Source organism: Haemorhous mexicanus, chromosome 4 (assembly GCF_027477595.1).
Source record: "Haemorhous mexicanus isolate bHaeMex1 chromosome 4, bHaeMex1.pri, whole genome shotgun sequence".
NCBI classification, from domain to species: Eukaryota; Metazoa; Chordata; class Aves; order Passeriformes; family Fringillidae; genus Haemorhous; species Haemorhous mexicanus.
Window position 1 is genome coordinate 33,081,434 of NC_082344.1, and position 15,335 is coordinate 33,096,768.

The 15,335-nt window shown below is 41.6% G+C and overlaps 1 protein-coding gene across 3 annotated transcripts in view; it reads right to left on the reverse strand.

The window, feature by feature from the left end:
- SH3D19 (SH3 domain containing 19) overlaps window positions 1-10,157 on the reverse strand; it is an 82,187-nt gene extending 72,030 nt beyond the window's left edge. For all 3 annotated transcript variants that reach the window (XM_059844370.1, XM_059844369.1, XM_059844371.1), the window contains exon 1: window positions 10,015-10,157. In XM_059844370.1, the coding sequence (XP_059700353.1) occupies window positions 10,015-10,132 (118 nt within the window). In that variant the 5' untranslated portion in view covers window positions 10,133-10,157. The remainder of the gene's footprint in view (window positions 1-10,014) is intronic.
- Window positions 10,158-15,335: the final 5,178 nt, after the last annotated feature.

Genomic DNA, 15,335 nt, shown 5'->3' on the forward strand with positions numbered 1-15,335 from the left:
AGCACCATGATGTCACCTTATATAGCTGTTATAAAAGTAATTCTTTGCCTGTTTCTACTCTTGACATGAGACTACTGAATCTCGTTCTCAGTCTTCTAAATGTAAATTTCATCCATTCAGGTGCTACTCATGGTAACACAAAGCAGTTTCACCTACAGTCAATGAGAGGCTTCAAAAATCTGCTTTGACTAAGAAAAAGGATGGCAAAGTTATTAAGCATTCAGAAACCCTCAAAACAAAGAATCCTGTGCTTACCACAGATAAACAATGCTTTTCTGGACACTCTGGTAATGCTGGCAGAGACAGTTTCAATTGTTTGGTACTTTGGAGGAAATAATGACCCTCCCATGTATTACTAGACCTCTCCCCAATTCCATGCACTCACCAAAAAGGCCTACAGATCCTGTCAGAGGCATTCAGCCTCTGTAAATATACTAATAAGTACCTCTACATTGCTATAATGACACACTTCAAATAGTTCTTGATAAAGGATCCACAAACATCAAGCTAGTGGACAGCAATTACAGAAATGAAATGTGCCTAAATGTCATGGCAGCTGCTACCATGTATTTCCCAGAGATGATATTGGTCATCTGCAGCAAGCTTTGCACACTCAAACGGAAAAAACTCATTTTTTTCATGAAATTAAGCTGATAAGAGCTGAATACATGAGGACTGCAGCATTATCCCATCTCATCATTCAGTGATACTTGTTCCACGCTGGCAGTGATGCCCATCCGAGCATGGACTTAACCTGCTTAAACAATGGATGTGGTAAACTGTCCAGGTAGGACGTGGCAGGTGCCCAGCCTGAGGAACTCCAATCTCAGGTGAATTTCATCATGCCAGTTTGGAGTTCACTGGATGTTGCAAAGAATGGCAAGCTTAAGACAAATGATAAAGTGTACAGCATTTGGTTTCAGTTGAACTGTGGCACCTGACAATGCTGTTCTTCAAGTACCAGGTAGAAGGAGAGAGACTTCTTATAAAGCTTCTTCTTTAATCCCAAGTCCCACATTTCTATTACCCTAAATTTAAAGTGCAGCTATAAAATGGATACAGCACACCAATGGAGTAATTTAATATGACAAAGTTATTGAAATGCTGAGCTTGTTTCCAGACATTTATGTCCCATCTCTCCAACAGGATGAACAAACAGTATCTAAATAACAAATAAGATCACAACACACTGTACACTCAAAAATTCTTTAAAATGATTTAGCACAGATGTGCTCAATCCGAATCAATTTTCATGTATAGACATGTGATATTAAGAACTCAGTTTTTAATGCCAGAGGGAATTAATGATGAATACAAAATTACCACCTTGAGAAAACAAATTATATTAATTTTAGCTTATCTCTTAAAAAAAGAACCTAATTGCTATAACTGAAGAAAAACATCAAACAACTTCTTTTGTACCTACTGTCTAGAAGGAGAATGGACCAGAACCCTTTTGTAGTAAACACAGTGCTTGAAAATTTACCTAAGCTTTTAAAGAAGTAAATCACCATAATCAAGACCACATTAAAAAGCAGAATACAGATAAGAAATTTATTATCATTATTCAAGAAACAGTGATTATCCAGCAGAAATACCAAGAGGTATGCAAAAGGCAGTAACTGATTTCATATAATGAATCACTGTGCTCCTAACTACCATGCAAGATTTGAAGACTAAAAGTCAAAATGGATTCAAAAAAGGAATTGAATTAGTGAAAGATAAATCCATTGGCAGCAATTTAGCAGGGCCTTTCATATGAGGCCTCCCAGTAGTTGCTAAGAAATTGACTGCAAAGGGGAAGGAATTCTCTTGGAAGTAAAAACTGAATCCTGGGAAGTGTTTAATGCATACTTTCCTGAAGATATTTGTTTTTTCAGTTTGTGTGCTGTGACACACGAGCTACTAGCACAGCTCTGAAAAGCTGACAGTGTGCCCACTATTAACCACAGGAGTAATGATGTCAATCATTTGAAATCTTTAGCATGTTCTGATCCAATCATATTTTTTTCAAAAGCCTGAACAAGCTGACTGAGGTAACAACATATACACATAAAATAAATGCTATGACCTCTTTAAAAGCTTAGGGAAAAGAAGAAATGAACAGTAAAATTTGTTGCATTCAGCTTCTACTCCAGTGTGAGCCTTTTCAGCCTTGCTGTCATCCAGCCCTTCAGGATGGACCCAAATACAACCAGAGAAAGCAGGAAAGCAAGGACAGATTTGTTTTGGAACACATGCAAGAATTTCTAAACCAATTAGGTTCATCTTTGAAGCATCTTATTTAGCATTCCATTAACTTTTGTCAGAAGATTCTAAATTCTCAAATCAGAATGTCATATCGATGTTTTTAGAATAACACATTAAATCCATACAAATTTCCACCGATTTAAAACACCTGAAGCAATTAGTGTAACAGCACTACATCAAGTGGTCAATTTAAAAATATTGATATACATAAGATCCCATGTCCGTCAAAATTTATACAACATTGAGGGAAAAAACAGGAATTTTTCTTGGTACGTGCCATCAACCACTAAATGTATGCTTTCCCACAAAACTTATTTTCGTCCTTCACTAAAGGGAAGGATGCTTGCCAAGCATAAACCACAGATCAACAGATGATAGACTGTGTTCCCAAATCTGCTGTTGGAATGCCTCAGTGCCTTTTGTGCATACTGTTTTTCAAGAGCAGAGTAAAAAAACTTGTCCAGCAATGAAAACAACACTTCCACTACATTTTTTCTATACAGTCAGAGGACCTGAATAAGCAAGGCAGGACTGTGCAATAAGAAGGCTGAAAGGGCCAGACTCCTCTAGCCTAGAAAAGAGAAGGCAAAGAAGCTACTTAACCACAGCACACAGCTACTTGTAGAGTAGCAACAAAGATCATAAATGCAAACTCTTCCTGGTGTGGACAATATTGAATGGGGCAATGGTCACAAATGCAGCTTGGGAGGTTCAGGTTGTAGGTGAGCAAAAGTTCTTCCTTTAGGAATAAATAAAGCACTGAAACAGGTTGCCTGCAGAGGCTGTAAATCCCCCTCTTTCAGGAGACTTTTCAAGACACTGCTAGACAAAGCCTTGGCAACAGGCCTGCTTCAAGAAGGAGGCTGGACTAGGTAACCCCAGAGTCCCCTTCCAGACAACACTTCCACGGCCACAAACACAAAGTCAGCAAAGCAAAGAAACTGAAGAATGCAAAAGCATTGTATTTCGCTATAGATAATAAGCATCAAGAAAAGAAGTTCATGGCAAATTACTTTAATGCTATCAAAATAAAATTTCATATGGCACATATTGTGTGAGATGCTTACTGAAACAAAACACACAGAACTACCCCAACTCTTAATGGAGAGTGTAAACACCACTACCCTGTCATTTCCAGATTTTAAGTCAAGGTGATGCATGGCTGCCAAATAGATAAATAATATTTAACATGTCAGTAATTGCAGCTTAAAATGCCTCAGTGACTTCAGCTATAAAGAAAGAAATAACAAGAGAGAACTTTGGAGTACAAAATTTGAGAAACAGAATCACAACAGAATGCTGAACTGATAGACTGCAAGGACACTGGGCAGAATGTCCAAGATAAGGCCGGCAGGAACCAGATTAGGAGGAATAAACAAAGCCAACTCATCAATCTAATGTGCTAACTAGGTAAAAGGCAACTCTGGCAGGGGAGGACCACAACCACTGACTCGCAGCCACCAACTCAAGAAACCCACATACTCAAAAGTGCGAGCTTGTGGGCTGATTAGCAGCAGAAGAAAGTAATTTAACTAACAGAAATAAAATACTAATTAATAAGAGAACTTCTAAATTATAGCAAATAAACATTAATGCCTCTGCTTGTCAAAATGTATAAATAATGAAAAGTTTTGATAATTGGTGTACTGGCTTTGTGAATTTGCCATTCAGGACCCCTTTCTGAGCTGAACTAAATAAATCAAATACCTCAACTCTGTGTGGATTGGCCTCCTGCACACTGGGTGAAGGAAACCATTTTGGGACAACAAAGGTAATACCCTCACAAGCAAATATTAAGAAATTTATTTACAAATATTACATTTTTTCCCATCTGTAAACAACAACCACTTTGGTAAAAGCTTCTTGCAACGAGGTTATGACTCATTTTATGCTTTGCTGTCTATCCCCATTCTTTATGCAACACCCCAGACTTATCATTTGTTGCCCTGACAGGAAATGATTGCTTACAACGCAGGTAACAGCAAGGCCTTTGTGCAATCACAGTTCTATGGATCATTCTCTGGCTACAAACTCATCTCTCCTTAAGCAATTATATACTTCTGTGACTTGCTTAGGCTCTGACCTAAATGAAGTAGGTCCATTTAATCACTTAATAATGATACTTATTATTATTTGGCTTTCTACAGTTTCTTTGGCTAAGAAATACCTCATTGACTACCAGAAGTTATTTGATATTTTTGTAAGACAAGCCTTCATTTTTAGAAGCGTAGCTTCTTCAGAGGGCACAGCATTCTTTGGGGTTCCATTTATACTCTGGACCAAGTAACTGCAAATGGGTTTTTTTCTTGCCACTAACTCGAATCTCAAGATATGCTGGAGAATTTCCATGTATAGGCTATATTATTTAACTTCCAGAAAAGCTTTAGTTAGTATTTATATTTAGTTAGTTTAGCTCGTATTTATATTTACCTCAAACAAGCTCAAGTCAAAAACTAAGAAATATAGTAGAAATGTGCCCAGAAAGTTCAATGGGCTGTGAAAAATGCCTAATCATATAATCTTCTTAATACTTCCAAGATACAACATACCAGCATCAGTCAGAGATTATTACAGGAGAATTACATTATTTGTGCTTTTTGGATCTCAAGTGTTTTACTCTGGTGGTTCCTGAAGCAGTTATTAAAACTGAAGCTCCTAAATCTGCATCAGGACTATCAAAACAAAACAGACTGAATCGCAGGGAAGAAGCAATGTTCATCTGGCCATCCACTCCACCACTTCTTGAATTTGTGAGCTAACTGACTAAACAAACAAATAATTAAAATAGTGGCACCCACTCCTCTATTCTGATTGCTCCTCTCAGTCCTCTTTTTCAGGGCTTCCTGGGTACACATGGGCAGACTAGCAGATCATAGGTACATTTATGAATTTATTTAAAACAAATTATTGACTTGATGGAGACTTTTTCCTCTTCTCTCAATAAAAGAGGATAAATGGTTACACTTGTTATGGATAAGCAGAACAATTTCCAGATCAACACTGAAGGACACAGGCATGCAGACAAAAGTTACAGCTGAACAATGCTGACTTCTCTTCTGCAAGATGGCGATCCTTCCACTTCTTAAATAAAAGAGTCAGTTAAGCAACTAAGTCTTTGAATTACCATTTTCCTAATCATGCTTTCTCCTAGCTCCAGGGTCACTGGCACCTCTTGGGAAGGCCTAAGCTTGAGCTTCCCTTGTTGTGATCCAGTGAACCCTAAAGGACATCACCACCGAAACAGCCTCAGACCCAAGAACTTAATGAAGAATTTCAGACCATCTTATTATTTACTTCTTAAGGCCAAATATGTAGTTTTGCATTAACATGGGAACAACTGCTGAGCATTGTTGTATTAAATTCTTCATTTATCTGTAAAAAGTCCATGATGCCTGCAAAGTAGTGTTCGCTGAACTTTGTCAGACACACTACAGAAACGTACCCCCACAACCTCTCAGCATGTTGAGCAGTGAAATATTCAACCTTAATTTGTTATACTAGATACAGCTCATTGTTCTCAGCATCAAAAACAAGTCAGTGCCAGTTTGATGTGGGAGTTGTGGGAGTGTAATGAATTGATCCAACTCTGAACTAAATCTTGTTCTGGCATAAAAAACCCCAAAGCACTCAGTCAATCAACCAAACAAAACCAGATGATTTCACCCATAATCTAAAACTGCTCACTAGAGTTGAAAAAGTTCCAGGAAACATCTAAACTACTACAGAGAAACAGAAATAGGGGAACGGGGAAAAAACCCAACAAAACTCAACCCAGAAATGTTTCAATCAGCACAGCTAAACTCATGTGCAAAATTTACAGCCATTGTATGAGAGCAAACCACACACAAGCATTTGTGGTAAGTTAAAGAGTAATAGTAAATTAAACCAAAGCCTTGACCCCCTGTACTTTTAACCACACATTAAAGTAAAAATCACATAGGTCTTCATTATCAACTCAAATAAATTTCATTATTGACTTCCATATTTGGTAATTTCATTTTATTTTTAAGTAAGGAAATTTCTGCCACATCCATAATGGGCTATTCTTTCTCAGAGAACACTGGCCAGAATTTAAAGTGAAATAATGCAGGTACTGAATGTATTAAAAATTTCTTGTGTGCTTTAGATAATATCAGAATATTGTGGTGCTCAGCTCTAATGCAAGGACAATAAGGACAGATAATCAACCAATGTAGTTCATAACTAAAATTTACTACATTCATTAAAAACTTTCCTGGAAGTCCACGTTAGTCAGAAGTTACAGAATAAAAAGGTAGTGAAAATAGGAAAGCACACCAGATCAAGGTTTAGAGTTAGACTGGAGAGAACCTGTATGTCTATGGAGAAATAGCATTTTAGTGAGGTTGTTCTGGATTGTTTGGAATTTTTTTTTTAATGTTTGTTTATTGTACGAAAAAATGTATTTATTTAAAAATTGTTTCTTGAAAACAAAATAAGTAAAAATACTAACATTCTAAAAAACAAAAATCTAGCAGATATCCTGTGGTCTCTATAACTTTCCAGAACATAATGCATGTGACAGAAATAAGCAACAAGGGAGGTAGAAATCGATCACATTATTTATATTGCAGTTAAAACCCCTAAAACTTTCCAACAAAAGTGGTTTCTTTTCCCAGAGCAGGTGACCCAATGATTCAGTTTTAATGAACCTATACAGCCACTTTCGTTGCGTTCAATTTTTAAAGAATATGTTGTAGTTCTCCTCCCTTTAACCTAAAAAACCCATATATCAAAAAAAAAAAAAAAAAAAAATCAACCAGCACTTTCTCAAAGGGAAAACAGTTTCTTTAGAAGAGTTTCAAATTGCTCTATTTATAAGATCTTCTCACAGGTTTTCCATAACATGCCAAATAAAAGCTTTCTTGAATTTTGGGAAAATAATGCCATGACATGGGATCATACATGCAGTGTGGGAGACACAGGCAGTCAGACACATCACCTGAGCTATCTACAACCACCCCATGGCACAAATCATTTTGCCTATCTCATTCCTCCAAGTCTCCCTGCTCCAAGATCTGCTCTGGTAGTCTACTGATTAAACAAGCATTTTCAGCTCACTAAACCAGCAAAAAAGCCCCCAACCCAACACAGCAAAAAACCAAACAGATCAACCCACCACTAAGTCAAATTTAAAAAAACCAAACCATGAGTAGGTCTCTAACAGTTTTCAGGCTGCAGTTTCACAGCAATCTAAGCCAAACTAATTTCTGACTGGCATAGGCTCTTACCTCCCTCTGGCTGCATGTTCCTACTCTTTCCCTTGTGCCAGCTTCAACATTCACCCAAAACCATTACAGTGAGCTGAATGAGAAGACTCCCAACCACTGAAGAGAACTAGAAAAATATCCCTCTGCTTGGACAATGCACCAGAACAGGTTGGTGCAGGTTCTAGCAAGCACAGGGGCTCCCAGTGAGGCAGCCACCCAGTACATCAGCTCAGGCTACCACCAAACCACAACTCCAGTGACTTCACTCACCAACAGGTTGGACGAGCAGCAGAGCTCACACTCAAGAGAGAACAGGAGTGCACATCCCCAAAGGAGATCATACCTCTAGAGCAGCAGCAAGCTGTTAGTTTAGTCTAGCTGGCTTCATCCTACAGTGCATGGTGCAGCACAACTGTGACTAGCTTCAAGGGAAAGCACTATTTCTTCATTGCAGAGCCTCCTGTGCTCTGCTTCTCCAACAAACCACAGCTAAGCAAGTCTGAGCGTTCAGGAAGTCAGAAGGACTTGTGAACTTTCACCTTTTAGCTCCCACTTTGCACACATGCCTTCCACCAGCAGGACAAAGGTGATCAACTGCCCTTACGCACTTCCATGCACAGGCTGAACATTGCAGAAATTTAAGCTGTTTGCATTCACAACCAGTTTAACAGACTGAAATACTTAAATTGACAGCCTGCTAAGATGCTACTACATTTTTAAACCCTACAACAAAATATCTCCCAGGCTTATTTAACACCTATTTGTATTACCATTTTGGCAGCGTAACCGCACATTACATGCAAAAAAGTCCCACTAATTTTCAAAAGGTTTGTAAATAAAAGTATGTAAATAAAGGTCAAGTAAGGGAAGAGCAGCAAACTCATCTACTTTGGATGATATTCTTCACTGATGCCTTAAGAATAGTCCACTGGGAGTCTTAGTGGTGTTTTCCAGCTAGAGATGTGCAAACAGATGGGAAGAAGGCGAGACTGCTCAAGCAGAATGCTATTCATTCACACATACTTTACACCAGAAAGTTAAACAAACAGTGCTGGCCCCATTTCAAGGGGTGGCTGTCAGGAAAAAATACTAGTAAAAATTGAAAAAAAACCTTTCATTACTGGTTAATAGCACTGTGCCAAAGACAAATTCTGGGAACAAGCTTTGTTCCACAAGAAGGTGACAAAGGTTATATAGATACATAAACTGTAGAACCAATTCTATGTTTTCCACTAATAAAAACTTCTAGAAGAAACACCTTTAGAAAACAGACATCATAACCAGCAGCACAAACACTTTGCTGTGGAGGAAATCATACAGGAACCAACACTGATTTTCTATACTCTACCCAAGACAAGGTGAAACCCTGCAGACATGCCAAACCACAGCGGTTTCAATAGGGTCCTGCTAATCCTGCACCTGCACAGACAGGCATTGACATAACTTGAGCCACTGAAGGCCACAGGGCCTGCCTCTTGAAAGTTTTCCTCTGTGTTTTTATCAGCTACGAAAGGGACATTTAATTTCTTGCTGCTCAAATGGATGCAAACTCACATGAATTGCAAAGGGTGCTATATTGTTACAGTCGTACCATAATTATTAAAAATCAGAATATTTGGAATTCAACTATGCAGCATGGCTGAGATTTTACCTGGAAACAGACCTTATGAAAATGATTTATTCTGGAACGGATTTTACACTGACAGAAAAAGAAATGCTACACTGTCCTGTAGTCACACCTCAGTGACTACAGGACAGTGACATGCATATTGACCCTCAATTAACAATGATGTCTGAATTAAATAATTTCAGCTGCTGCCAGGGTCCACTCGAGTTAATAATGTCAAACAAAAGTTTGTTGTTGTCCAGGTCTCTCTACAATGACAATATGCTCATTCCTCAGCTCCATTCCTTCTCACATGCACTGGTTCTTGCCTTTTTGCAGGGGCCTGCTGTCCAAACCTATACAGAAATGGCTAAACATGAACAACTTTGCTATCTAGATGCTCCTCTACCTTGGTACTTTGAAAAAAAAAAAGGGCAGTTAATTTCCTGATGGAGCACCCTACGCACCTGGACATGTCTGTGCTAGTCAGCACGTGCCCATGTTAGCTTCAGGGTGGTGAAACAGTGGAACAGGTTGCCCAGAGAAGTGGTGGATGCCCTAACCCTGGACATGCTCAAGGACAGGTTGGATGGGAATCTGAGCAATCTGGTCTAGTTGAAGGAGTCCTTGCCCACGGCAGGGGAGTTGGAGCCAGGTGATCTTTAGGTCCCCTTCTAACTTGAGCCACTGTATGACTACGATGAGTTCGGAGCAGGAGCAGGCTCAGGGGCGGCCCGCGGGCACACGCCTGCGGCTCGGATGCACCTGAGCTGAACCGAGCTGCCCTGGGGCGAGGCCGCCGGGGCCGGCACACCTCGGGGCGGCACTGCCAACGCCGCCCTGCCCCCGACAGGAATCCAGACTCGGGGAGCGGGCCAGGGCCAGCCCAAAGGAAGCGACGCCGCGGCCCGCCGCGCCCTCGCCGCTCACCTGCTGCCGAGCTCAGCGCGACCCTCCGGTGCCTCCTGCCGAGCTCCCGCAGCTCCTCCTCGTCCTCCTCCAGCCTCCAGGCTTCGGCCATCGGCGGCGGAGGGGCGGCTGGCAGCATTCAAGAAGCGGGGGCTGCCATGACCGGCGCCCTCTCCTCGGCGCGGCCGCCCGGCCCTCGCGGCCGCCGGGCCCGCCCCGCACCTGCGCCCTTTCCGCCGCGCTTCTCCCGGAGACCGCTCCGCGCTGCTGCCGGCGGGGCGAGGCGGGAGGAGAGGCGGCCTTTCCTGCCCATCCGCGGCTCTCCGGCGTCAGCAGGAAACCCGGCGGCCGCCTGGCACCGCCACAAAAGGGGGCGGAGGAGGCGGCGGCGGGGGGAGGTACCTGGCTGCCGCCGCTGGGCAGCCGCGCTCCGCCGGGCGGCTCCGCCGGGCACCCCGCGGGGATGGCCGGCGAGCGAGGCCCGGCAGCGAGCGGGGTGTGCGAGCCAGGGCGGCCTCCGGCTAAAGGGGAGAAGGGGCTTGCGGCGAGAGGATGCGAGGTCTGCCTCGCTGTCTGACGACAGCAAGAAGATGCCAAGAGGAGGATGGTGCCAGACTCTTTTTCAGTGGTACCCAGCGACAGCACAAGGAGCAGTGGCCACAAACTAAAACATAAAAGTTCCATCTCCACACGAGGAAGAACTTCTTTACGTTTAGGGTGGCAGAGCTTCTTTACGTTTAGGGAACGGGCTGCCCAGAGAGGTCGTGGAGTCTCCCTCTCTGGAGACACTCTAAACCCACCTGGACACGTTCCTGGGTCACCTGCTCTAGGTAACCCTGCCTTGGCAGGGGGGGTTGAACTAGATGAGCTCCTAACAATTCTGTGATCCTATGAGGTGACAAGGGCAGTTGCTGTGCGTGGCCAGAAAGTCGGGAGCTCCAGGAGCTGTAGGAATTGTAGGTGCAGAAGACTGTGGCCCCGATATTGGCTGAGGGCTGGGGGCAGGCAGGTTTTTGACTGGCAGCAGTTGTGGTTCGTGGCTAGGAGAATGTGTGTCTTGGCCCGAGTTCATTACCGTGGTTTGAACTACTAAAGAAGTTATCTTAGGACCTACTTGAAACCAGTGAGGTACACACTTAACAGCGCTGAAGTGATATGAAAAATATGGCCACTTTTCAAGTTAGACACCTGTGTGGTTTTATGTCTAATTTCTCCCCCACCCTCCCAGGCCCTCAGTTGCCTATATCTAAACAGAAATTATATTGCTTCTTCACTTCATATGCTAGCTCTAAAGCCTAATCATAAATGTTTTTACATATTATTCCATTGTAGATACTACTATAAGGAAGATAAATTCAGCTTCAGAGCAAGTGAATAAGGGACAGTAAACCAATAAAGTATATGACCACAAATTAGAGCAGGAAGGTACAACTAAACAGTGAGTAATCCTAATGTTGAGCAATATCTGTACTGACACACTGAGCACCTTCTATGTTCACATTGAATGCAGCATATTTTACAGGTTGAAAAAAAAGTCATCAAAAAAATGAAAAATATATAATGCATGAATACAAATGATTGTCTGTGCATTTTTTTGTGTTTCAGTGCTTGACTTTACAATCATTGTTCCTTAACAGAGGCTTTCTTCCACTGCAGCTCTTAGTGTTCAAGTGGTATAATAGATATTCTTTGAAGGACATAAGGCTTTATACTGTAAAAAGATGTAAGGCCAGGAATAAAATTGAATGTACAGCAGGACTGTATAACAGACAAATGAAACCTTCCAATACAGGTATGTGTTCTCAAAAGCCTCATGCTTTGGGTGACATCTGCATGGATAGATTGCATGGTAGTCCAAGGAAATCACCTTACAAATTCCAGTGCAAGAGCAACATGCTTTGTACATGATCTAGAGCAGATACAAAACTCTTCAGTAGAGCACTGCTGTCACAGTACATGCTGTTGGTGTGTGCATGTGTGAGAGACAGAAGAGACTCTCCCATGTAAAACAAACTGTGTGTTGTTTGTGTTCTGGTTCTCTACTGTGGAACCAAAATGCAGCACCTGCATTCAGCTCCCAAACTCTGCTAACCACAAAGAACAACAGGGACCATCCACTTTTCACCTCCCAAATATCTTCTTTTTTATACTATATGTTTCACTGCTGTTTGGCAGAAAGGAAACTTGGTATAATGTAAAATTACTAAGGAAGGAAAAACCAGAAATAAACCATAGAACATAACACGAATTCCAAGAGCCCTCAAAGACTAGATTAACCCTTTTTTTGTTGCTGTTGATGAAATTGACACAGAGGCTTCCATGCACATAAAATTGAAAAATACATTTGGACAAAATTTAGGCCTAAGAAAATCATGCTGAACAGAGTAGCTCCAGCTATTACTAAGAAAACATTCCCAAAAATATCACATAATACAGTATAGAGTGATCATGAGTGTTTAATATTGACAGTCATCAAGAGTTCATTAGCGATCACCGTGAAAGTCCAATTTAAAAATGGAATTGCAATAGCCAAATTATTGAAAGTGATAAAGTCCCTGAAGCAACCACTTGGCCATGCATCAAGCTCTGCCGGCTGGAAATGCCCATGGGACAGTGACTGTATTTAAGGCTAGAGGAGCCATTCAAAAAATGCCTGTAACTGTTTGAAGATGGATTTCACCAGAAAGGAAGAGATCAAACTAAGATGCAGTTAATATTTGGATATAACATTCAGATAGCAATAACCAACATATTACTGTGAAGAGTACTGGAAACAATTCCCAATCAGTACTCCTGGAAACAAGAAAATTTCACAACATTTAAACAAAATTAAAATGCAAGGCAGCATTCAATGAAGTACTTGAATCATATTTCTGAAATTTTTCAAAAAAATATTCAATAATGCTCAATCCCCCTAAAAGGATGTTGCTTACTAGTAGATAGAATTTTTCAGGGTAATTATCTGTAGGCATGCTCGCACTGCCAGTGTACCAGTAATGGAACAAAAGAACAGTTTGGGTTAGAAGAGAGCTTGAAAGTCATCCAGTTCCAACCCAGCTGTCATGGGCAAGGACACTTTTGCTTCCCCGGACCAGGTTATTCAGAGCCCTATCCAGCCTGGCCTTGTACAATTCCAGAGATGGAGCATTCACAGCTTCTCTGGACAGCCTGTTGTGGTGTCTCACCACCCTCTCATTAAAGAATTTCTTTCTAGTATCTAATTGAAACCCACCCTCTTTCAGCTTAAAGCCATCCCCCCTTGTCCTGTCACTATCTGCCCATGTAGAGTCCTTCTCCCTCCTTTCTTTAAGCCTCTTTAAAGTACTGCAAGGCCACAGTGAAGTCCTCCCAAAGTCTGCACTTTGTCAGGATGAACAACCCCAGCTCTTTCAGCTGTCTTCATAGGAACAGAGTTTCAGCTTTCAGGTTATCTTTGTGGCCCTCCTCAGGATGCTCTTGTGCTGAGGACCCCAGAGCCAGATGCAGCACTCCAGGTGGGGTCTCACCAGAGCATGGTACTGGGGGAGAATCACCTTCCTCAGCCTGTTAGCCATTTGTCTTTTGATGCATCCCAGGAGATGGTTGGGTTTCTGGGCTGCAAGCATGCATTGCTGAGACGTGTCAGGCTTCTCATCCACCAACAACACTCCCATGTCCTGCTCCCAAGGGGTAGTCTTGATCCATTCTCTTATATTGCTTCTTCACTTCTGCTTGCGCTTGAGACTGTCCCAACCCAGGTGGGGGACCTCCCACTTGGCCTTGTTGAACCTGAGGAAGTTGCACAGGCCCACCTCCCAAGTCTGTCCAGGTCCCTCTGGATGGCATCCCTGCCCTCCAGCTTGTCAACCACACCACAGAGCTTGGTGTCATTGCTAAACTCACTGGGTGCCACTGTCCACATCAGTGATGTTAAACAGCATGAGTCCCAGTACGGACCCCTGAGGAATGCCACAAGCATTCAATCTTGGAAGTGGTTTTTAAGTTTTAAATGCCTCCATTTCTTGCAAGTAATTCCTTTCTAGTGCTTGCCAGATGCATTCATCGGTGCTTTGTCTGTGACCTTTGACTCACTTCTAGTTTATGTTGGTATTTTCAAGTGATAAACAGCTTTAGTTTCTTTTGTCATATGCTACACATCGCTGGCTTGATACCTGATAAAGGTGTGTAAATAATAGAGGTACCTAGGAAGGGAGGCAGGCTTTTACAAGTCTGCAAGAGGTAGATTGAGCAGCAATGGCAGATCTACCTTAGCATCTTGGAGCAGATCCTGACACAGCCCTTTATCCAGGTAAGCAGTTTCTGCAGGGAGGAGAGAACTGTGCTTTTGAATCTTTAGACAAGCTACAAAACCAGCTGTTGAAATAATCAAAAGAGCCACAGTTGCTGGCAAGTCTAATAATAGCTTAGGCCAGACAGTAATTTGTGATCATTTGGCTCAGATCAGAACACAAACACACACACACACACACACAAAGGCTTCTGCTGCTTGCTTGATGGACCCAAGGGAAGTAGGAAACAAAGAGGAGGACAGATTGAATTGGACCAAATGATTTGAAGTGCAGAAGGAATTAAATGTGGGAAATTCTCTTCAGAAAGTCAAGGAACCAAGCTCCTCTTTTACTTTTCAGCAAATAAATTGATAGAAATTATAGAAAAAACAAAATGGGAAGAGAAAGTACATATGGTTGCAAGTCGCAGAAGCTGATTTTTTGAAAAAAAAGAACTGAAAAAGAAGGAAGGCACTTGCTGTAGTCTAAGGTGGTTGAGAGAAAAGCATCAGCATATATGTTGCTCTAAGGCATTTCATGAAGTACTATGTATTTGTGTCTTACAAGCAGGATGAAGGAAAAATAACTGCATTCTTCTACTTCAGTGAGAATCTGCTGCATACATGTGTGTAGGAACAAAAGGCTTTTGTATATTTTCATAGCTACACTTCTCCAAGGAAAAGAAGTTTACTGTCTCAAAAAGTCTGCAATTTGGTTATTAAAATCTGGAGATTTCTCACTGAAATTTTACTTTATCATATGCATCTTTGCTGTAATGTACATACTTGTAATTACACAGTGGTAAAGTAAAAGAAGGAAATAACTGGGTAAATGGATCTTTGTCCTCTCTGCTGAATGCTTACAATTAGTTGCCTTGGTGGTTATTATTTTATAAGTATTTTGTTCTGATTAGCACCTTTGGAATTGCCACTTTGTTTGGCCCTGCAAAAAGACACTGTTTTTCAACAAAAAATGTCAGTTCTATAGAACTACATAATTGAAGTCGCCTGTGTAGCCTCAATGTCTATTTAGGCTCTGCAAAGCAGCTGAAGCCTGCAATGAATGTATCAGTGT